Genomic DNA, 24,753 nt, shown 5'->3' with positions numbered 1-24,753 from the left:
TTAGACTCCGCCGAATAACTATGTCTTCTAAATGATACAAAGGGCTTAAGAAGGACAATAACCATGTTTCCCCCTCAAGTTGTTGAGGTCACAAAACAACGTACCGGGCACTCTATCGTGTAATTTTCAATATACATGTACTCCATAAAAGCAAAAAGAATTGAGTGATCTATATAATCATGTGTTTATACACCCATTCGGTGTGCAAATACTGGAACGTTCATCATCATGAGAATCTGCAATCTTAGGCATCATGAAGAAGTGTCTGTTTAGAGTATGCTGCGAGCAGTTTAGAGCTTAAACTACTCAGTAAGTCAGTACTTACGCTCAATCATCCAGGCACCAAGTTGTAACGTAACAACTAGGCAACATTTTTGGACACCTTTGAGCACTTAAAAAGAAGCTTTCCGAAAAATTTGGAGCATATCCAATCATCAGACATTAAGTTAATTCTCATATTAGCTGCTGTTTTGGCTCCAAAATCCGCGCATCATTAAATATGGCACTATGACGGAACTCACTGATCATTCCAAATAAGTATAACAAATTTTATGGTACAACATTTTTAAAAATCCGACCAAGTTTAATTTTATCTCCTTTCATGTCCTGCTCACAACTCAGGCAGGACAATTATAGCCATATTAATGAAACCGGGGGACTCCCCTCTGTGTTATTTGCTGAACTGTACCCAGTGTACCGATTACACTTACATTGTTAGACACCATGCAAAAACATTATTTTAGTACGTTGTTTTACAAAGATAACATAACTACAGTAAGTTCTTTGACAGGCAGGACAGCGAGATACTTCGTCATCATAGTTGTTGAGTGCTTATGAATCTACCTCAAGGTTTCTTAGTAGACCAAACAGACAGTTGTTACTGTAGATAGGTTCCGACAAAAAAAAGTGCTGTGGCCCGCCCACTCGCCAAGTCACTTATATATATATTTAATACTTTCAACACTACTATATAACAAATAATTTGAGAATTGATGTTAATAAATGATGCGAAGAATTACGAGGATCTAGTCAAAAGTCAAAACAGTTTTTTTTATTGTGTAGAAGTTCAGCAATGAAATATATATATGTATAAGTCAAACCTGCCTAAGCTAGAGAGCCATGGCAGGGCCAGCAAGCAAGGCCCGAACCAAAACACACTGAGCCGACTGGGTATAAAAATAACAATATGGAAAAATAGTAACCATAATAAAAGTATAAAGATAGTAAAGGAGGGACCGAAGAGTGTTCCTGTATGTTGGGTGTTCTTCTTTTCTTCTTTATTGAGGGTGGGCGTGGATATCCAGTCTTCATTTTTTAAAGGTACGTTTTTATCTTGTGGACGTATTAAGTCCTGTGTATTGAAGAAGTTAATGGGATCAATATTTAAAAAAATTGAATGCAAGTCATTGATATAATATGTTCTATGAGCGATAATCATGGTGAGTCGGGTAGTCACTTTTTAGACTCCGCCGAATAACTATGTCTTCTAAATGATACAAAGGGCTTAAGAAGGACAATAACCATGTTTCCCCCTCAAGTTGTTGAGGTCACAAAACAACGTACCGGGCACTCTATCGTGTAATTTTCAATATACATGTACTCCATAAAAGCAAAAAGAATTGAGTGATCTATATAATCATGTGTTTATACACCCATTCGGTGTGCGAATAAGGGAATGTTCATCATCATGAGAATCTGCAATCTTAGGCATCACGAAGAAGTGTCTGTTCAAAGTATGCTGCGAGCAGTTTAGAGCTTACAACTACTCAGTAAGTCAGTACACGCTCAACCATCCAGGCACCAAGTTGTAACGTAACAACTAGGCAAAATTTGTGGACACCTTTGAGCACTTAAAAAGAAGCTTTCCGAAAAATTTGGAGCATATCCAATCATCAGACATTAAGTTAATTCTCAAATTAGCTGCTGTTTTGGCTCCAAAATCCGCGCATCATTAAATATGGCACTATGACGGAACTCACTGATCATTCCAAATAAGTATAACAAATTTTATGGTACAACATTTTTAAAAATCCGACCAAGTTTAATTTTATCTCCTTTCATGTCCTGCTCACAACTCAGGCAGGACAATTATAGCCATATAACTGAAACCGGGGGACTCCCCTCTGTGTTATTTGCTGAACTGTACCCAGTGTACCGATTACACTTACATTGTTAGACACCATGCAAAAACATTATTTTAGTACGTTGTTTTACAAAAATAGCATAACTACAGTAAACAAGGTTTCTCAGTAGACCAAACAGATAGTTGTTACTGTAGATAGGTTCCGACAAAAAAAGTGCTGCGGCCCGCCCACTCGCCTAGTCACTTATATATATATTTAGTACTTTCAACACTACTATATAACAAATAATTTGAGAATTGATGTTAATAAATCAAAATGATGCGAAGAATTACGAGGATTTAGTAAAAACCGTTGAATAACTATGTAAGAAGGACAATAACCATGTTTCCCCCTCAAGTTGTTGAGGTCACAAAACAACGTACCGGGCACTCCATCGTGTAATTTTCAATATACATGTACTGCATATAAGCAAAAAGAATTGAGTGATCTATATAATCATGTGTTTATACACCCATTCGGTGTGCGAATAGGGGAAAGTTCATGATCAATGATCATCATGAGAATCTGCAATCTTAGGCATCATGAAGAAGTGTCTGTTTAGAGTATGCTGCGAGCAGTTTAGAGCTTACAACTGCTCAGTAAGTCAGTACTCGCTCAACCATCCTGGCAACAAGTTGTAACGTTACAACTTGGCAACATTTTTGAACATCCTTTGCAGTTTTTTTATATTTTGTACTTATTAATTCAATTTCAAACTCTTGTGCTGCAATTTCATGATCTCTCAGCGTATGTTTGCCCATTTATAGAAAATACAATCCTGCATGGTGTACTTGTGGGCGATTCGGTTTCACAGGCGACCAAAAATCTGTTTTGGAATAATATCATAATAATATCGTGATATTTTCTATTTTCGAAAATACGTTTTCCGATTACAAAAAAGAAATTTGACGCTGTGAAAATACTAACAGACGGAGAAAATAATTCTTTTAATTCGTAGAATACCGTGCCCGACGTCAAGTTCACTAGTTGCGTTAACGTGACCAATTTGCTTTTGATAAAGGTTAATCACTTTAACATTTTTAAAGCCCTGAATCCGATGAATAACGATGGACTAGTTTTAGTAAGCCGAGCTTTGAAACATTTATAGGCGTTTAAACGGTGTCACATAAATTTATAAAATAAAAAACATACGAGTATTTAACTTGCTCGAGTACTTTTTAAAATTAAAAGGTTAAAATCGGGGCAAAACGGCAAAGCTGACCAAATAATGAACTAAACATGTAATTCAGCAGTCATGGCTGTAACTACAGTAGTGCTCCTCACTTTCTTTGTGGCCCTGTTTGCTCCTGGCACAGCCAGGAGCCTCAACAGTGAGGTGAGAGTTTAAACCAGTTTATGATTTTATTTCAACAAAAAAAAACGAAAACAGAGTGATATCAACTTTATTTTTCGATTCATTATCGGTATCTTCGTTAGTTTTGAGTTATATTTTATTATAATTGCTATAAAGTTTTTAATCTTACATGGAGTTTATTTTAGAAATTAGTCAAGATCTAAAAAAGAGACACATCCCGAATCCGACATACAGCTTGGCATAATGTTAATGATCGTTAATTTTTTCAGACGGAAGTAGCAGACCCCGAAAACGTGGCAAATGTAAAACTAGTAAAGAAAGAGGTAAGAGTTTCAAATTAAAATAAACTTTATCATCTGTTCAACACTAAATTAGTTTAACAGTTGAAAATAAAAAAGTTGCACACGTGGGGATACGGCCAAATTGATGGAAGATTGTTAAAATGACTAAATATTGCTATCTTCACGATTTTTATCAACTTTGATCGTTGATTTTTTCAGGCGGAAGTAGCATCCCTTTTAGAGACGAGAGGGGGACCCGGTATTTTGGGAGAAGAAGAACTAGAGCGAAGAGGGGGACCCGGTATTTTGGGAGAAGAAGAACTAGAGCGAAGAGGGGGACCCGGTATTTTGGGAGAAGAAGAACTAGAGCGAAGAGGGGGACCCGGTATTTTGGGAGAAGAAGAACTAGAGCGAAGAGGGGGACCCGGTATTTTGGGAGAAGAAGAACTAGAGCGAAGAGGGGGACCCGGTATTTTGGGAGAAGAAGAACTAGAGCGAAGAGGGGGACCCGGTATTTTGGGAGAAGAAGAACTAGAGCGAAGAGGGGGACCCGGTATTTTGGGAGAAGAAGAACTAGAGCGAAGAGGGGGACCCGGTATTTTGGGAGAAGAAGAACTAGAGCGAAGAGGGGGACCCGGTATTTTGGGAGAAGAAGAACTAGAGCGAAGAGGGGGACCCGGTATTTTGGGAGAAGAAGAACTAGAGCGAAGAGGGGGACCCGGTATTTTGGGAGAAGAAGAACTAGAGCGAAGAGGGGGACCCGGTATTTTGGGAGAAGAAGAACTAGAGCGAAGAGGGGGACCCGGTATTTTGGGAGAAGAAGAACTAGAGCGAAGAGGGGGACCCGGTATTTTGGGAGAAGAAGAACTAGAGCGAAGAGGGGGACCCGGTATTTTGGGAGAAGAAGAACTAGAGCGAAGAGGGGGACCCGGTATTTTGGGAGAAGAAGAACTAGAGCGAAGAGGGGGACCCGGTATTTTGGGAGAAGAAGAACTAGAGCGAAGAGGGGGACCCGGTATTTTGGGAGAAGAAGAACTAGAGCGAAGAGGGGGACCCGGTATTTTGGGAGAAGAAGAACTAGAGCGAAGAGGGGGACCCGGTATTTTGGGAGAAGAAGAACTAGAGCGAAGAGGGGGACCCGGTATTTTGGGAGAAGAAGAACTAGAGCGAAGAGGGGGACCCGGTATTTTGGGAGAAGAAGAACTAGAGCGAAGAGGGGGACCCGGTATTTTGGGAGAAGAAGAACTAGAGCGAAGAGGGGGACCCGGTATTTTGGGAGAAGAAGAACTAGAGCGAAGAGGGGGACCCGGTATTTTGGGAGAAGAAGAACTAGAGCGAAGAGTAGTGTAATATGGAGGCTGGTTGCAGCAGTTTTAGAGTAGTTTTAGCAGTTGTGTAGATTGTAATTTAGTGATTATTATGACCGTTAGTAATGAGTGTAGTTTTAGGTAGTTAAGTGACCACGTGGTATCACGTGGCGCGTGTCGATAACGCATTTCTGGACACGTTAGGATTAGTTCTGGAAAAGCTCTTTAGGTGACGTGTTTAATCAAAGTGTTAACCGCTGATCTAGAACGCCAAACGTGGCCCGTCTTGCCACAGTTTAAGTTGTGATTGTTGATAATATCTTTATATTCATCATTCGAACGTTATTACTCGATTCAACTGTTTCCTTTGTTCAACTCTAGCTTAGGACCGAATTGTAGCATTTGAACCGTTTGATTCACAGTACCGCACTTAGTTGCATGTATGTAGTAGTCATATCAGAGTAATTGGCAATACAAGTTATCGTGATTGTCGTATTAACGTAGAGTTCAATACTTAGTTATTGTGAGTTATTGCAGTTGTCAGTCGCTACAACGACTGAGTGAGTAGTGTATATTGTGAGTACACCTTTGTGAGCAGGCACTGTATACCATCGGTACGCCTCGGGAGGACTGGTCTGGTGCCATCTTATTTTACACTATCTGGAGAACCTAGGAAAGTGGTACTATGTCTGGACTCACAAACATGGAGCAGGAGATGAAGGAACTAGTAGAGGAGGAAAAACGGATTGTGGATCAGATTGTGGAGGTGAGATTGGAAATGAAGTCTTGGGACACAAGTGATAAAGAGACGGAGATAAAAGAGAGCAAAGTGGAGTTGTTTGATTTGAGCGAGAAGAGAGAGGAGTGTCTGAACAGAGTGAGAGAGTTGGAGAGAGATATGATCAAGTGGAGAGAGGAAGCAGAACTTGAGCGAGAGGAATTGATGAGGGAACGAGATGTAAAGATGGAGAAAACAAGCAACGTGTTGCAAGAAATAGCGAGAACAACTGTGAGGGGTGATTTGCAACCCGGAAATACAGAGAGAGATAAGGGAGAGTACACGATGAAATGTAAGGCGCCGAGGTACAGGAAAAATGATGACTTCTGTACATTTCTGCAGAGATTCGAGCAGTGGGTCCTGTTATGCGGAGTAAAGGACAATCTAGACTTGAGGCTTGCAAATCAGATAGAAGACGATGCAAAGTTCAAGAAAGTCAAGAACATTCGGCTGTTGAGTGAGGAGAGAGGTGACGTGAAAATGCTGATCAGTGCGGTGAAACGAGAGCTATATCCCGCTACTGATGCGAGAATTACGAGAACAACGTTTCACAAGATGAGACAGGAAGCGTTAGAGAGCGTGGAGCAGTTCGCAGAGAGAATACAGGACACTGCTGAGAAGATCTACCCGAGAGCTGTGGAGAGAGAGAGTGCAGGTATCACTGTGTTGATACAGGGCGTGAGAGACCCTGCGATCAAGAGACGGCTCCTTCAGATGAACACGGAGACAAGGAATTTTGATAGCGTGATCCGGTTAGCTGTACAGGAGGAGCACATATCCAAGGCATTAGAGGGAGATATGGACAGTGATCCGATGACAAAACTGGAATTCTCGACACCTACTTACGGTGTTGGCAGGCAAGGTGAGAGAGAAAAGGATGAGAATGACTGTCAGATGTGTGGGAAGAAAGGTCACAAGGCTGACTCGTGTTGGAGCAATATAGTGTGCCAGCTGTGTGAAGGTAAAGGGCATGTTGCCAGTGTTTGCAGGAGTAGAGTGAGTCCGGTTGAGCAGAGTAGCAGAGAGGTGAGTAGAGGGGCGAGTAGAGGTGCGAGTAGAGATGCGAGTAGAGGAGAGAGTCGCAGGCCGTTGATCTGTTATAATTGTCACGGTGAGGGTCACATTCAAAGATTCTGCAACGTCGACAGAGGGCGATCTGGAGGACGAGGTAGGCAGTACAGACCCACAGAGACTGAACAGCATGGAATGCAGAGAGACCATTTAAACGGGCGTGCGACTGGACAAAATTCATTTCCCATCAGTCGCAATTAAAATCATCTGGGAAGCAGAAGGAGGTGAATGCGGTGAACTGGAAACACATCTTGGTGGCTGGGAGTTGCAGAGGAGTGGCAGCCTACCTTTTTGTTGACAGCGGGTCGGCTGTGAGTATTGTGTCCACGGGTTTTTTGAGAGGACTGAGACTAGAGAGCGGGATCCGACCATGTGACATGACATTTTAGACGGCCCCAACGTTAATGTGGCTCTTGCTATGTGTTGGTTCAGCCGAATTAATTATTATGTAATCAAGTTTATTTTTCTCTTTTAGTTAGTTGTCATCCGGCCAAACATTAAGCAACTTATATTGCAGTTCCATTTATCAATTAGTATATCAAAATATGTCATTGTAATTTTGCATGGCTGAAATGTAACGCTTGATTTATATATATAATAATTAATTGAATTTTCAAATAAAAAAAAATTGAAGTCATTTTCTCAAGACAAGATACAAATCAGGGGAGAGTTAGAACTACAGGTGGTAGTTGCTGGCAATAGATTTGTACACACCTTCGTGGTAACTGATCTGTTAGACACAGAATTCCTGATTGGAGATGATTTCTTGAGGTAAAATAGGGTAACTCTGGACTACAGCAAGTGCAGACTGGTGCTGACTAATGGAGATAGTGTACCATTCACGGAGAAGCCGGAGAATGTCAAGCAGCAGATAAAAGTTAGATGTAGCAAGGTCACAATTATTCCTCCTAACACGGTGCAGTACATCAGGGGAAAGTTACAGGCGAAAGGAGTGAATTTTAAAGGTGTGATTAAGCCACAGTACAAGCAAGGTATTGGGGACACGGGCATTTCATTCGCTCATGCAGTTGTGCACTCTGATAAAATATTGGTCCCGATAAAGTGTGTTAACTCTACTGATGAGCAAATAACGATCCGCAAAAACAAGATCGTCGCACTATTGAAACCTGTAGGCGGTAAGAAATTTATACACGGCGTGCAGAGGATCAGAGGTCAAGATATCGGTGTTAGAGGGACTGCGATTGATAGACAAGCTCAGGAGAACAGGGGTCAGGCAGAAAAGTTCTGTGGTGAAAGATGGACTCAGAATGAGTTGTTGGAGAGTCACGGGCTGAACATGATAAAGGCGACAAAGTCTAATGCTGAGGAGGACAGACGAAGCAGAGTTCCATTCAGAAGGAGTTTTGCGGAAGCATCGTGCCAGACAGAGGTCATTCTAGATGAGAGATCGGGAGGAGAGGAGTTTACCAGGTCTGCGGGTGTCAATACCATTCTGAGTCACAACGCTTCAGCCATTAGTGAGTTAGATAGTATTAGTAACGTAGAATGTGATTATAACGCTTCATCCGTTAGTGAATCCTTCAGTAATGTTACACGTGATCACAACGCTTCAGCCGTTAGTGAATCCTTCAGTAATGTTACACGTGATCACAACGCTTCAGCCGTTAGTGAATCCTTCAGTAATGTTACACGTGATCACAACGCTTCAGCCGTTAGTGAATCCTTCATTAATGTTACACGTGATCACAACGCTTCAGCCGTTAGTGAATCCTTCAGTAATGTTACACGTGATCACAACGCTTCAGCCGTTAGTGAATCCTTCATTAATGTTACACGTGATCACAACGCTTCAGCCGTTAGTGAATCCTCTAGTAATATTACACGTGATCACAACGCTTATTCCGTTAGTGAATCCTCTGAGAATAGTTTTGGTGTGATTAGTGACGTAGATAACGTCATGTGCGGTATGGGAGAGAACAACAAAGTGTGTAGTAGTGGGAGCGAGATAGTAATCGGTGATGGAGCACATGGCTGGAAGAATGAGATAATGAGAGACACGGTGAGAAGTGATAGTGGGGATAGTGATAGCAGTAGTGACGAGGAGTTGTGGATGCCTGAGCAAGTGGAGAGAGGGAGTTTTGTGGTTCAAGAGAGTACCTTGTCTAGTCAGAATATTGATATTCCTGACGTACCTCTATCACCGGAATATACACTTCCTTTCAGAACGGAAAGTCAGGACATTTCAATCCAACATGACCCTCAGACACCAGATAGGGTTAACACTCCGATTCACATTTCATCACCGATCCAGGAGACGGGATCAAGTTTTGGATCTTTCTACACACCCGGGTGGAGCAGAGGGGTTGAGGAACCTACATCCGGGATAGAGGATAGTTTAAGTCCTGTCGAGCTGGGGGAGAGTAACAGTACACTAGCTTACTTACCTGAGGAACAGAGTACGCCTGTAGTCAGTGGAGGACGTTCTCTAAGAAATAGAGCTCAGTTAAAGAGGCCGGATTACTTTAGACCGGTATCAAGAATTAATGCTGTATTGAAGAGGGTAAAGAGAAAACTTGGGTTTTAGAGGATTGCTGGTCACGGGATGCCAGTTATCTGTTGCTCGGGCAGATACGACGATTGTTGTCATATTTTGCAGACTACCTGGAACCTGTGGAAGGTAGTCATCGTTGCATTTCTTATCTCCGGCCGTGCTTAGGGTATGCCTGGTGTCATTAATGTCGGTTGATATGGTTGAGTGATGTATGTGTTTTTTTAGGAGGGCTTGCTACCCTGGAGAGTGGAGAGTTTGCGAGAGGTGGAGTTAGTTGTTGAACCGTGGAGTAGAGTAGAGTGTAGAGTGGGAGTCACCTTTAAATCCGGTAGAGCATCGCTCCTGATGCCTAGATTTGCCTTTAGTTGACTTTTAATTATCATGTGCCGATAAGGTTTAATCTAGATGATTTGACTTCATATCTATAAATATGACGGTCTGCAGTGACTTATGTGAATTTCGTAACTAGGTGTACGGAGATAATTGTGTAAGTTACGTTCGTAACTAGGTGTACGGAGATAATTATGCAAGTTATGTTCGTAACTAGGTGTACGGAGATAATTATGCAAGTTATGTTCGTGACTAGGTGTACGGAGATAATTATGCAAGTTATGTTCGTGACTAGGTGTACGGAGATAATTGTGTAAGTTATGTTCGTAACTAGGTGTACGAAAATAATCGTGTAAGTGTAGGTTCGTGCCTAGATGTACGGTACCTGGATTAGGAGTATGGTTGTGGAGGACGTGTTCAACAACGGGTGGTGTGGACAGAGACGGTGGATGGTAGACGGTGCTACGACTTGGACAGAACAGCAGAAGAAGTAAGGGAAGTAGGAGGGACAGTTTAGGAGAAGGACAGTTAGTAGGGTAGCAAGTTTTGTAAATATTTAGTTGAAATAGTTGAAGTTTGTAACGTGAAGTGTATCACGTTAGTTTTTATAATTTATTTGTATTGTGTCACGTGAGATTTCACGTGTAATTTTAATTATTCAGATTTGGTACGTGATGGTACACGTATTTTTTAGGTTTTATATTTTTGTAGCACGTGTAAATTTTTCAAGGGTAGTTTTTTCGTGTGAGTTGCATCACGGGGATTTTGTTGGTATTTTTATTTTTAGGGTGTTGTTTAAGAGGGAGTTTTAGGATTTTTTTAAGGATTTAGTAGGTAGGGGGGGATTTAGTCGAATTTGTCAATACCTCCTGGAGATATTGACGAAATCGATTAAATTTTCCCGGGGGATATAGTGTAATATGGAGGCTGGTTGCAGCAGTTTTAGAGTAGTTTTAGCAGTTGTGTAGATTGTAATTTAGTGATTATTATGACCGTTAGTAATGAGTGTAGATTTAGGTAGTTAAGTGACCACGTGGTATCACGTGGCGCGTGTCGATAACGCATTTCTGGACACGTTAGGATTAGTTCTGGAAAAGCTCTTTAGGTGACGTGTTTAATCAAAGTGTTCACCGCTGATCTAGAACGCCAAACGTGGCCCGTCTTGCCACAGTTTAAGTTGTGATTGTTGATAATATCTTTATATTCATCATTCGAACGTTATTACTCGATTCAACTGTTTCCTTTGTTCAACTCTAGCTTAGGACCGAATTGTAGCATTTGAACCGTTTGATTCACAGTACCGCACTTAGTTGCATGTATGTAGTAGTCATATCAGAGTAATTGGCAATACAAGTTATCGTGATTGTCGTATTAACGTAGAGTTCAATACTTAGTTATTGTGAGTTATATTGCAGTTGTCAGTCGCTACAACGACTGAGTGAGTAGTGTATATTGTGAGTACACCTTTGTGAGCAGGCACTGTATACCATCGGTACGCCTCGGGAGGACTGGTCTGGTGCCATCTTATTTTACACTAAGAGGGGGACCCGGTATTTTGGGAGAAGAAGAACTAGAGCGAAGAGGGGGACCCGGTATTTTGGGAGAAGAAGAACTAGAGCGAAGAGGGGGACCCGGTATTTTGGGAGAAGAAGAACTAGAGCGAAGAGGGGGACCCGGTATTTTGGGAGAAGAAGAACTAGAGCGAAGAGCGGGACCCGGTATTTTGGGAGAAGAAGAACTAGAGCGAAGAGGGGGACCCGGTATTTTGGGAGAAGAAGAACTAGAGCGAAGAGGGCATCCCTATATAATGGGAGAAGAAGAACTAGAGCGAAGAGGGGGACCCGGTATTTTGGGAGAAGAAGAACTAGAGCGAAGAGGGGGACCCGGTATTTTGGGAGAAGAAGAACTAGAGCGAAGAAGGGGACCCGGTATTTTGGGAGAAGAAGAACTAGAGCGAAGAGGGGGACCCGGTATTTTGGGAGAAGAAGAACTAGAGCGAAGAGGGGGACCCGGTATTTTGGGAGAAGAAGAACTAGAGACGAGAGGGGGACCCGGTATTTTGGGAGAAGAAGAACTAGAGCGAAGAGGGGGACCCGGTATTTTGGGAGAAGAAGAACTAGAGACGAGAGGGAGAAGGGGAAAAAATAGGAAAGATAAATCTGCTCCAAGAAAAAACAGAAAGACAAAGCCAGTACCGGAAGAAGATCCGGTAAGGGTTACATTGCATTACATCTATAGGAGTCCTAAAAGTAAAACCAGAACGGTTTCTGGCTTACAATATGATCTTAATATGCTTCACACATCATCCTTTATACTTTTAAATTACTAAGAAGGTATCATTAATAGATTAGTAGGCACAACCAATTGATTTACCCTCAAATCACGCTTTGGCTCCAATTTTATATTTTATCTATGGAAATGATTTTATGGATTTTAAGAAGTGAATGCTCTCATCATACAAAACATTATTACCATGTTTTATCCTATCAATCCTATTTTTGCTCTATCAAGTTCTTAGAGGTTTGCGAAAGGTTTTGTTCTTTAACCTTCCGGGGACGCTTTCCAAGCACTTCCATCGAGACATCAGTGACTGTCTGCTTGAAATTATCCCACATGTCCTCAAGGTTGACCTCATTAGCCAGACAATCAAAACGGTTCTGAAGAGCCACGTTGTACTCTTGAACCTTAGACGAGTTTCGCAAATGTTCGATAGCAGGCACATCGTGCCTTTTAGCAGTGATCTTAGCTACCGGCTGCAGTTTGATTTGCAGCCGTCCACGAACAAGATAGTGATCTGAACCAATGTCCGCCCCACGACATACCTTAACATTGAGTAGCGAGTGTTGGAATCGTCCATTAATACAAATATGATCTATTTGATTAACAGTTAACCCGTTGGGAGACCGCCATGTACCCTTGTTGTCTCTATGCTGAAACAGAGTTCCACCAATAACAAGTTGATTAGCTGCACAGAAATCCATGAGCCTGGTCCCATTGTCGCTTGATGAACTATAGAGAGATTTTCCACCAATAACTCCCTCGAACAATTTCGCAAGGGTAGTAATAACGAATATTTTCAAGTTATTTCATTGATTAATACGATAATTTTGATATCTTAATCTGTTATATAAAGTGTGATAACAACAAATAATCCTCAACACTTTCAGAACACAATCGTTGACCATGCAGCCGATTTCATTGAAACCGGAGCAAATGCCGTTGCTGATTTAGCGAATGGCATTTTAGGTGGTATTTTCGGAGAAGAAGAACTAGAGACGAGAGGGGGCAGGCCGCGTAAAGGCAGGAATGGCCCTGTCGGTGTTCTCGGAGTAGAATAAATTAAGCGGTAACTATAATTACTAACTATAGCTTTTGATATACGTATAACTAACCGCCTTTTTGAAGATCTTAAAATCTATAAATTGGGAATGCTAAATTAAAGATCTATTAACCATGTCCATATCACATAGCCCATATTAGTTTTCGTTTAAGACCATTATAAATCCCTAGATAGGGTAGGTTTCAATAATTTTTGATTTTGAAATTTTAACAAGAATCGTAAAACTATATTTTTAGGAGGTAACGGAAAATCACCTTTACTTGGCTAATTGGACACCATTTACCATTGTGCTGATGGGATGATTCAAAAAGGACTGCATTGCGATACCGGACATTATTACAAATAATACATTAAAAACTAAACCACATTTCAAGGACTCAAACTAACTTAAATATACATATTTGGATGAAAATAATATATATATATATCAGGTTTTTTAAAACATGGGTTCATTATTTTATCAAGCATGCCTGCATGTGAGTTCTTTTTAATGTTTTTGAAAATATAATTTATCAACATTTGTTATTACTTTTAGCTTCATTATAACCGTAAAAATGTATAATATTGTTTCGACTATCGATCACAATTCCGTTGCTGGCGATCGCTGATCACAGAATCAAATTAGTTGGTCCTTGGTCAGTAGGGGTCGTTCACATAGTACGTAATCACTAAAGGGGAGGGATGGGTTCCTTATATGAAATATATATATATATATATATGTCTTTTATCTAATTTTTATCAGCAGATTTATAAATCTGCTGTTCATTTGTAGTCATTACCTTTCTAGTTATGAGTAAATTTTTGCCTTCCATCAATTGAGTGCAGCTTTCAGTTTCAAAATTTTCAGTTTATTCAGATTTTTCGTTTTCAATATTTCAAATTTTTAATAAATCATGTTCAGATTATGGTGATAATGGATGTAAAGGTACTTCAACCGAATTAACAATCCAACCGTGTGTATGACGTGTCCCAGTAGCCAATCATAATATATGTATTTCTACCGGTGGCACATACTGGATGGCGGTAGATGAGTACACTACTCTCTCAAGCATCTCGAGTCTCTCAGTGATCCTGCCTCCACACCACACTCAGTCTGGACTCCCTTCCGGCCGACCGAACAATTTTCCTAATATCTCCTAATATAACTTTGATCGATCAGGCCTAAATTCATGATGCACTATAAACTTGATTTGCGACAGAAATTTTAGACAATTTATCTGCTTACGTGTAATTTCAAACTCTTATCAGTTACCATGTCTTTTATCTAATTTTTATCAGCAGATTTATAAATCTGCTGTTCATTTGTAGTCATTACCTTTCTAGTTATGAGTAAATTTTTGCCTTCCATCAATTGAGTGCAGCTTTCAGTTTCAAAATTTTCAGTTTATTCAGATTTTTCGTTTTCAATATTTCAAATTTTTAATAAATCATGTTCAGATTATGGTGATAATGGATGTAAAGGTACTTCAACCGAATTAACAATCCAACCGTGTGTATGACGTGTCCCAGTAGCCAATCATAATATATATATATATTTCATTGGCTGGACTTAGATCTTCGTAAGTCTTTGCATCATTTATTTACATCAATTCTGAGAAATCATATCATTAAAGTAACTAAATACAAACTAAAAGCAGTGGGAAAATCTGATGAACGGAAATTTAAAAAAGAAACTGAAAGCCGTTAAAAATATACTCTTATCTTACCTCATATCTAAATACTGATAACTGATTCTCGGAAAATCACTTAAAATCACAAAAAAAACCTGTAAAATTTATATTAAAGTAAAAAAAAATTTACGCACATCTCTGGAATATTGGTATAACTAAGTAAAATCTACAAATACAAAAACTAAAACTAAGCTCCGGCAGACTTAAAAAGTATATGGTTAGTGGTTACTATCAAGGGTGTTCATACCCTCAAACCTTTCTAGGGTTTTCAATTGGGTTTGGTAGAACCCCTTTCTAGCTTCCATAGCCTTTTCTTTGTCTGATTTACTAACATTGGGCTCAAATACTAAAGCGTCTACTATAATAACATAAAGGTGTTTACTAAGTGAGGAATTATAGGCGGCTATGGTACTAAAATCTAAACCATGATCAATATATAAAAAATTGTTAACTAATTTACAACTTCTTATACCTTTCTTTATGTGACTCTTATGGTTAGAGAATCTCTTAGGGAGATTTGAGGTAGTATAACCGACATACGACTGTTTACAAGTCTTACACTCCATCAAATAAATGAGGTTATAACTCTGATAAGATATATACTTAGTTATAGGGAAAACTTGTTTAGAATGGTGACTACTAAAGTTGGAACAGGGGGACAGGAAATTTTGCTTACAAACATAGCATTTACCACAAGCATGGCACCCTGGGTCGAAAGCCCCGGGAACCGCCCTTAGATTTTCGGAGTCTGGTTCCTGGATCTGACTTGCAGTTGTTTCTCTCTCATTATCACAGTTTAAAGTTCCACTGGCACGATACTTATTGTGTACAAGCATGCCACCGATAGTTTGATTCTTTCGATGACTCACGAATACACTGTCCGCACGTACCAGCTTCTTCAGGGCCGGATCAAGGTTGAGAAGGTGCTTATACTTATGGATAATGCCCCCCATGTTGGGAAGTGCTGGATTTTGATCCATCACCATGGGTATTAAACAGGTAGTCGACTCATCCTTGTCTTTAAGGGTATACAAGTTTTTCCTATTAGCTATATTACTAAATCTTTTAAAGGCATCTTCTTTAAAACTGGAATGATAACCTCGGGCTAGAAGGTAACGAATATAGACCTCTCTCTGCTCCAAGAAGTTAGTGTCTTCACTGTTGTTCTGTCTCACCCGCCTCACCACTCCAAAGGGTATGTTTTTTTACAACATGGTTCCTATGGCATGACGTGGGGATAAGGTAGCAGTGGGTGTCACTAGGTTTAGAGTAGAGTTTGGTGAGGACAACATCACCAACACCATAGACATAGGTGTCTAGAAACTCAACGCCGTCCCTAGAGTAGTCGTAAGTGAACAAAAGGTTTGGGTGGATACTATTGAGCCATTCCATGAATTGTAATAGTTCCTCAACAGTACCAGGCCAAGCCATATAAATGTCATCACGTAATCTACCCCAGAATGCTGGTATATGAGGCGGGCCATATTCTAGATCTCCTTCATTAACTAAAATATCAATCTTATCCATAGCACAATCTGCATACTCACATGAGTTCTTAGGACCCATCGCTGCTCCACGCTTCTGACGGTATAATATTCCGTTAAATGAAGCAATGTTGTAATCAAGAGTAATTTCTAGTGCACTAATAATGCATTCTGTACTAAACAATTGATCACCACTAATCCTTTTATTCAGGTGCTTGGTGCATTGTTGGATCCACATATCCCTAGGAATGTTGGTAAACATGTTAGATATATCGATGGCAACATGTATAACCTCCTTTCCCAACAATATGCTAGACTCGTTCAGGCTATCGATCTTCCTCAGAAAGTGAGGGGTATCAATAATTAATTCAAAGTAGCCTTCTTCAATTCATACGCAGTCAAGGCAGAAAGGTTTTCAATGTATGAACCACAGCCTGTGGTAATCATCCTCCCAGGATATACAAAGGTGGTTTGTGTGCCTTGGGATTCAGGTACATGTTTCCAGGCTGGTTAAGCTCAGCACATGGAATAACCCACTCCTTGACCTTCTTGGATATACCTAATTGATCTTTAAATTCAATTGTCCAATTCGAAATTTTATCAATCAATTCTACAACTAAATCATCTACATTATTTATAATACTATATACAGATCTATCATTTAAATGTACACCTATTCGTTGAATATAATCTTCTTCACTAAGAAGGAAGAATCCTACTCCTTTATCGAATGGTCTGATAACAATGTCTTTCCAACCTTTGACTTCTTTGAGAGCTGCTCCGATGGGCGCAGCGATGTTATCTGGTGAGACGAATTTCTGAGTTGGCCTGTGGAGGTCTACTTCTGCTCTGCAGCATTTTATAAACCCCTCCGGGATAGAATAAGATTCTGATAATCCCGGCTCCCGCTAAATAGATTCTGATAATCCCGGCTCCCGCTGTTAGTTTTTTCCCGCTGAATAAATAACCCCGGCACAGCTTTTATAATCCCGCCCCGCTAATTTGGCTCAACAAGATTTGTTTTGTTTTGACATTCCATGAGAATTTCAACCGCGTACTGTCACGTGTTTTGATGACGTGTATCATGTGACTAACTACTACGACGCGCATTGGTAAAAAATGTCACGTGACCTATGGCTTAACGTAAGAACTATAAATACACTAATAAAACAAATATTTTAATAAAACAAATATTTATTTTTACGGCACAATCAAACAATATCAATAATAAATATATCAGGGGAGGTTTGAAGAGGTTTCAAGTGCCGAAGGCCACTGCTTATCTTTAGGATTTGAGAGTGACCTGTGCTTGAAACCCCCTCAACCATCCACTACGTCAATATACTTGTTATATAAACTATATAGAAAAATATAACAATCTAAAATTACTTATTGGTTTAGTTTGGTGACATAGGAGAGCCCAGTTGAGTTTTAGTTTAGGTTTTAGTTTTAAGTTATAGTTTAAAAGGTTAGCCATGTTTCATGGCAGAGAGAGATATCATGTGTGCAGAGCCGTACCGGATTTAGAATTTGAGATATAATATAAATTAGTTACCATGTATTAGGGTCATCTCGATTTTGGAGGGATAGCAAGTGCTTTTTAAGGTTAGATTTAATAACACCTGACGAGGCTGACAAGTCTGAATTCTTGGAAGAACCCGGGATTATTATCCCATCTACATTAGCATCACATATTTCGAATACATAGGGGCTGAGGTCATTCCAAATTTTCGTAGAGGTGTACAAAAAGTTCTGTTGGGAGATATCCAACCTCAGTAATGGGACAATCAGACGAAGTTTTTCATTTCTAGGACAGAACTTGAAAAGATCTTTAATCGACTGGGGGACATCAAATTTAAGAATTTTGAATAGTTCCATAAATGTATGGTACATGTGCAGATTCTCCAGGTTCATAATTTTCCACTCGATCTACGTATCGGTCTAATTGCAGGCGCTGGCAAAACTCCAGCACACTGCTTACATTACTTAAACTCTTACATTAATTGGACCAGTTCCAAAACTTGTCTCGACGGTTACATTTGATTTTGTCCGGTTCGGTTAATTTTGTCGTGTTTGATATAAGCCATGTATTATAGTCGTCTACTTTGATAAACTTCATGACACGATATCATTATTAGCTTTTATCGCTTGCCAGGCTTAACTCGACGCCCCTTATCGTTGACCATTGTTAATGATCTGGCCCGGCGCGCGCTACTTCGTAGCTCGTGCCGTCGGGCCATTTCGAGAAGAAAGCGGCGCGCGCTACTTCGAAGAAATTTAGACGAGTAACATCCGTCAACCCTTATCGATATTCATATTCATTCAACGTTCTGACTGAGGAATAATGTTTAGATATAACGCCAATTTCAAAAGTCATAGTACCTTAGTTGTATTTATTTGGTAGTCCCCAATTCCATTTCATATTTTCCATAATGATCTCATATAGCTATATTTAAGAGTAAAATGTCAAATTTGTTGGTCCTAGCATGCTAACCCGGAGGGGTTTATAACACATAACACCGGCACGCTTAAGTTATATTAAAATAACCCCTCGTGCTAAAGCACGTCGGGGTTATTTTCATAATAATCCCTCGTGCTTCGCACTCGAAATTATTATAAACTTTTCCCGCGCGTCGCGGGAAAAATTGAAATATAATCCCTGCGCATGCCGGGGTTATGTGTGTTTTGTCCGGTTCGGTTAATTTTGTCGTGTTTGATATAAGCCATGTATTATAGTCGTCTACTTTGATAAACTTCATGACACGATATCATTATTAGCTTTTATCGCTTGCCAGGCTTAACTCGACGCCCCTTATCGATATTCATATTCATTCAACGTTCTGACTGAGGAATAATGTTTAGATATAACGCCAATTTCAAAAGTCATAGTACCTTAGTTGTATTTATTTGGTAGTCCCCAATTCCATTTCATATTTTCCATAATGATCTCATATAGCTATATTTAAGAGTAAAATGTCAAATTTGTTGGTCCTAGCATGCTAACCCGGAGGGGTTTATAACACATAACACCGGCACGCTTAAGTTATATTAAAATAACCCCTCGTGCTAAAGCACGTCGGGGTTATTTTCATAATAATCCCTCGTGCTTCGCACTCGAAATTATTATAAACTTTTCCCGCGCGTCGCGGGAAAAATTGAAATATAATCCCTGCGCATGCCGGGGTTATGTGTGTTTTGTCCGGTTCGGTTAATTTTGTCGTGTTTGATATAAGCCATGTATTATAGTCGTCTACTTTGATAAACTTCATGACACGATATCATTATTAGCTTTTATCGCTTGCCAGGCTTAACTCGACGCCCCTTATCGATATTCATATTCATTCAACGTTCTGACTGAGGAATAATGTTTAGATATAACGCCAATTTCAAAAGTCATAGTACCTTAGTTGTATTTATTTGGTAGTCCCCAATTCCATTTCATATTTTCCATAATGATCTCATATAGCTATATTTAAGAGTAAAATGTCAAATTTGTTGGTCCTAGCATGCTAACCCGGAGGGGTTTATAACACATAACACCGGCACACTTAAGTTATATTAAAATAACCCCTCGTGCTAAAGCACGTCGGGGTTATTTTCATAATAATCCCTCGTGCTTCGCACTCGAAATTATTATAAACTTTTCCCGCGCGTCGCGGGAAAAATTGAAATATAATCCCTGCGCATGCCGGGGTTATGTGTGTTATAAATGCCTCAAGTGCAAGGTTTTTACAAAATTCGAAAGTACATGATGCATCAGTCTTTATAAGACAACGTTCCACGTCAGTAACTCTCTTATCTGCTTTGTTGGGTCCACATTTAAAGCTATCAAATACAACTTTGGCTCTTATTTTAGAAAACCATCTACACAAATCTTTCTCGAAGCGGCTTAGATCTGGTAGGGGAGTCGAGGTGTAGGTGCAAACTTGTGAGACAAGAAAAAGAGATAGAGTTGCTCTTTACTACGCTCTTTGTCTGTAAGATTTAAATGTGGTACGATTAAACTTTTTTCTCTTCCTTCTTCTCCTCTTCTTCACAGGTTTAGTATTATCCACATAATATGAAGGTGCAACATAAATAGCATAGTCCTTATCCCTCATGACGCTTGGTTAGTTCAAGTTTCTCCTTGTGCATTAAATTAGATAAATGATTCTCTAAAGCTTTTACGTAAAGTCTGAGACCTGATTACTCGATTATCTATGATTGAGTCTAGCATTCTGGATTTCTGTAATTGATTAAGCGCTTTACAAGATTCTACATAAAAAGTGTCTAACTGCACACCTAAAATTGATTTGAGTAGTAATACCTCTACTCTTTAGGGATATTACTGTGGTCTCTCGTAGTCTGTAAGTATCTCAATCTCTGATCTAACTGCTAAGTTGTCCAGTTTAGACATCAGGGGACTCATAATGATAAATGTTACTGAAAACAAATTAAAATCTCACAAAAAGATGTCGGATGACAAACGGAGCGTAATATATCGTCTCGCTTTATATCTAGTAAGATTTGCCTCCCACGCGGACGACTGGGGTTCGATTCCCAGTGGGGACCAATTCGGTTCCCAGTGGGACCAAATAGGTCGGATGCAGTTCGGTCACCAAACCATGGTGTAATACTTTCATTAGAGCTTCGAAAAAACTTTTGGTGAAAAATGTATTTTTAAATTTTCAAAATTTTCTCAGCATCTTATGTTAAAACTTTCAACAAACAAAAATTTAAATTGCTTTGCAATGATTTGTATTAACATTATTTTTATAAAATGTTTTGAAGAAGGGTCGCTGGTCACTGGTCTCAAAGTATGAGCTTACGAACTAAAACAATCTACATCCCTTGCTTCTCCCGAATAATGACCTTTACCATAAACCTGCGCCCTACAAATGCAGTTCATCCATTCAGTTGTCTGTAACTTAGTCCACCTGCATGATTCATGCGTCTGAAAATACATCGATTGAAGTTGGTTTCAACTGTCGGGGGCCCTTTTAGATCAATCTCGAAGATCGACTGTAGAGTGATTTAACATGCTCGACTTTAAATACCCAAACATTTTCCGAAAAGGAATCGGAATAATTTTCAAAATTTGTGGATATTATTATATATTGTGAATTGTCCCTCTTCTTCTGATTATTGAACACCAGGAGGGAGAAAACTACGGTGGAGGACGATACGTACTTCGAAACTGTCCCAAAATGGTGGTCGCTGGTCACTGGTCGCTGGTCACTGGTCGCTGGTCGCTGGTCGCTGGTCGCTGGTCGCTGGTCGCTGGTCGCTGGTCACTGGTCGCTGGTCGCTGGTCGCTGGTCTCAAAGTATGAGCCTACGATCTAAAATAATTTACAACCCTTGCTTCTCCCGAATAATGACCTTTACCATAAACTCATAAACCTGCGCCCTACAAATGCAGTTCATCCATTTGGTTGTCTGTAACTTAGTCCACCTGCATGATTCTTGTTGAGGGAGTTGTTTAAAATGTGCTGCTTATTGTACGTGTCGGTATAAGTCTAACATTAGCTCAGTGGCTCACGATCTATTAAGGAGTTAGGATTTAGTCTACTGTCTAGCAGAATAAAGCAATATATTGTCGCTTACAGAGGAGTTTTACGCGATTGCACGAGGCTGTCCACTATTTTGGGACAATTTCGGAGTACGTTTCGTCCTCCGTCGTAGTTTTCACCCTCGTGGTGCTCAATAATCAATAGAAGAGGGACAATTCACAATATACAATTATATCCACGAATTTTGAAAATTAGTCCGATTCCGTTTCCGAACTTGTTTGGGTATTTAAAGTATTACCGGCTGTTTTCCTCGTTTAATAAATCTACGGAGCTTGCAAAGAGCTTGCAAAGGAACGGACTTGTCCAGTAATATTTCAGTCATTATCATGGTAGTTGCTTCTTATTCTTTTTCTACCTTACGATCATTTACTATTTCTCAAAAAATCGAAAAGTGGTCATTCGTGTAAATCTAAATAGAAAACAATTTTCTTGTCAAATTATTTCCATTTTTGTTGACTAACGACATAAGTTTTAGTTACGTATAATTATTAATTACGGCAACAAGGAGAGAAAATTGTCGATTACCCACCTTTATCCAAATAGAAGCTCGGAGAACTACCTTATTGGACTTTATTTGAACGGCCATTAGTTGGACGCTGGAGGCCCTATAAGTTGTTTCGTTCGTTAATTTTCTAGGAATAGTGCGTTTAGTTCGTGAAGAATTTTTCGTGCGTTTAAGTGCGTTACGCGTGTCTGCCTTTACATAATTACATTACGAGGTATTTTATGGAAAGAATTAAACATATTTTATGACTGTTAAATATCAGTTATCAAATGATTAGAAATAATTTTAAAAAATGACAAAATTCTTCATTCCTACATCTTACTGCCTACCTGCCTAGGTCGGTCCAGATGAAATCTGGAACGAGTTTCGTGTCAACGCATGTCTCCATTTATCTCTATCACTCATGAGCAGACGTATCATGTGGGGCTCTAAACCAGTATCTTCTTGAAGGACGTCCGGAAAGGTCTTGTGTGGTCGTCCTCGATACCTTTTGCCATAAGATGGTTGCCAGAAAAGGAGTTGCTGAGCAGGTTGGTCCTGTAGACGGTAGACATGCCCTGCAAAACGAAGTCTTCGTGTTTTGATGGTATCAGTCACCGATGGGATATTTCCGTAGAGGACGGAGTTAGGTGTGTGGGATTTCCATGAGATACCAAAGACCCTTCGTAGCATTCGTGTGTAAACACCGTCTAGTGCTTTAGTGTCAGCTTTCTTCAAAGTCCATGTTTCTGCGCCATATAAAAGAACAGGCTCGACTGCAGTTCTGAAAATTTTAGTCTTGATCTTTCTAGACATGTCAGATTTCCAGAAAACATCTAGGCTTTCAAGTGCTTTCCATGCAAGGCCTTTCCTGACATTGATGTCTTTGCTGGTTGACGCGATGTAGGATCCTAGATATTTAAAGTCGTGGACTTCTTCGAGAGGGTTGCTGTTAATGAAGACCCTATCATCCGAGTTAACAGGCCGTGGTAGGTTGTAGGACATGTATTTTGTCTTCTCGATGTTGATGAGTAAACCATACCGGACTGCAATATCAGAGATACTTTGACAGAGGCGGCTGTTATCGCTGAAGCTGGGTGTGATTGTAGCTAAGTCATCGGCGAAGTCCAAATCTGCTATGTAATCACAACCAACTTTAAGCCCATCGTGTGGACCTATTGCCAGTCTAAGAATGAAGTCCAGGACGATAATGAAGATAAGCGGAGCAAGAACATCGCCCTGGAGAATTCCAAGGTTGGTCAGGAATTCAAGAGTTGTACCTTCAGGGGTCATGATCTTGGCTTTGGTGTTGATGTAAAGGGACATAATGGCTTTGATTATTATCTTAGGGAAGCCATAGGACGCCAGAATATTAGGAAGATGAGATCTAAAGATGCAATCAAAAGCCTTAGAGAAATCAATGAAGGAGATGACGCAGGGGAGCTGGAAGTTGATGACTTCTTCAATTATTCGCCTAAGGGCCAAGATCTGTTCACGAGTGCCCCTTCCAGGACGGAAACCATTCTGGTTGTACCGTAAGCGAGGTTCAATATGAGTTCTGATACGATTGAGAAGCAGCCTGTTGTAGATCTTGGTGGCAACAGGAAGGATGGATATGCCTCTGCTGTTTTCAGGACAGAACCTTTTAGCACCTTTCGGTATAGGGAGAATCACGGTGACAAGCAGTTCTTCCGGGGCTTTACCAGTGGCCAACATGTTGTTGAACAAGGAGAGTAACGTGGTGTTCAAGTCAACACACTTGTAAAGAAGCGAAGGTATGCCGTCGTGACCATACGTGTCCTTTGTCATCTTACTAAGGTAGTGTAAAAGAGAACTACCACTTGCAGCTGCACCGGTCTTTTCAGATGCACTGATATTGAGCAGATTACCGTGGATATATACAAATTTTACTGATTTGTTAGAAACAGATTTAAAAGTGCGTTTTTTTTTCATTTTTCGTGCGTTAAGTGCGTTCGGTTTTAAAATTGCGTTTATAGTGCGCACGAACCAACTATGTTATGAAGTAAGTGACACGTCGATCTACCCACCTTTAATATCCAAATAGAAGCCGGAGAACTACCTTATTGGACTTTATTTGAACGGCCATTAGTTGGTAGCTGGAGGCCCTGCCACCTTCGAAACAATTATTTTTAATCAGGTAGTTGGAAAAATCACATATTTCCAATTAATTTACATTCTCAACTTTGAAACGTTAAATTAAAATATTCTTTATTTTCACTACCTGGACACTAAAGAATATAGATTTATGTATCGTGAGGACTGAGCCCTAATTAGTTGTTTTCTGCTTTCTTGACTAATAACAGTGTTTTTAAGAGATTATATTTTTATCTGGTGGCGAAGATCATCGCAGAAATATAATGTTTGTACCACTACCTGGGCATGCGCAGTCCTATCCTAAGTAAACAATAGTAAAAATATAATATTAATCATAAGCTAAAATGTACTAATCTTTTGTATCTAAATGGGGAAAAAGAAGAAACATTGTC

At 39.9% G+C, this 24,753-nt stretch overlaps 2 protein-coding genes across 3 annotated transcripts in view; both read left to right on the top strand.

The window, feature by feature from the left end:
- Window positions 1-24,753, top strand: part of LOC134825063 (LIM/homeobox protein Lhx3-like) — a 667,636-nt gene that overhangs the window by 140,268 nt on the left and 502,615 nt on the right. The gene's annotated exons all lie outside the window — the stretch shown is intronic.
- Window positions 2,347-5,379, top strand: LOC134825296 (collagen alpha-1(X) chain-like). 2 transcript variants are annotated; one of them, XM_063837459.1, is made up of 4 exons: window positions 2,347-2,378; window positions 3,377-3,459; window positions 3,708-3,761; window positions 3,939-5,379. In XM_063837459.1, exons 2-4 carry the CDS (start codon window positions 3,379-3,381, stop codon window positions 5,067-5,069), a joined length of 1,266 nt encoding a protein of 421 aa, XP_063693529.1. In that variant the 5' UTR covers window positions 2,347-2,378; window positions 3,377-3,378; the 3' UTR covers window positions 5,070-5,379. The 2 variants fall into 2 exon arrangements, with proteins under 2 accessions (XP_063693529.1, XP_063693528.1); XM_063837458.1 differs by having other exon boundaries at window positions 3,374-3,459.

The sequence above is a fragment of the Bolinopsis microptera genome, chromosome 13 (genome assembly GCF_026151205.1).
Source record: "Bolinopsis microptera isolate Bmic1 chromosome 13, MBARI_Bmic_1.0, whole genome shotgun sequence".
In the NCBI taxonomy this organism is placed as follows: Eukaryota; Metazoa; Ctenophora; class Tentaculata; order Lobata; family Bolinopsidae; genus Bolinopsis; species Bolinopsis microptera.
This window is presented reverse-complemented; position numbering and strand designations above follow the sequence as displayed.

What these genes read in the sequence shown, in the direction of transcription:
- LOC134825296 (XM_063837459.1), top strand. Translation starts at nt 3,379, where the DNA reads ATGGCTGTAACTACAGTAGTGCTCCTCACTTTCTTTGTGGCCCTGTTT. An exon ending in CCAGGAGCCTCAACAGTGAG is followed by an intron (nt 3,460 to 3,707) that starts GTGAGAGTTTAA and finishes TAATTTTTTCAG; the next exon opens with ACGGAAGTAGCAGACCCCGA. An exon ending in TAAAACTAGTAAAGAAAGAG is followed by an intron (nt 3,762 to 3,938) that starts GTAAGAGTTTCA and finishes TGATTTTTTCAG; the next exon opens with GCGGAAGTAGCATCCCTTTT.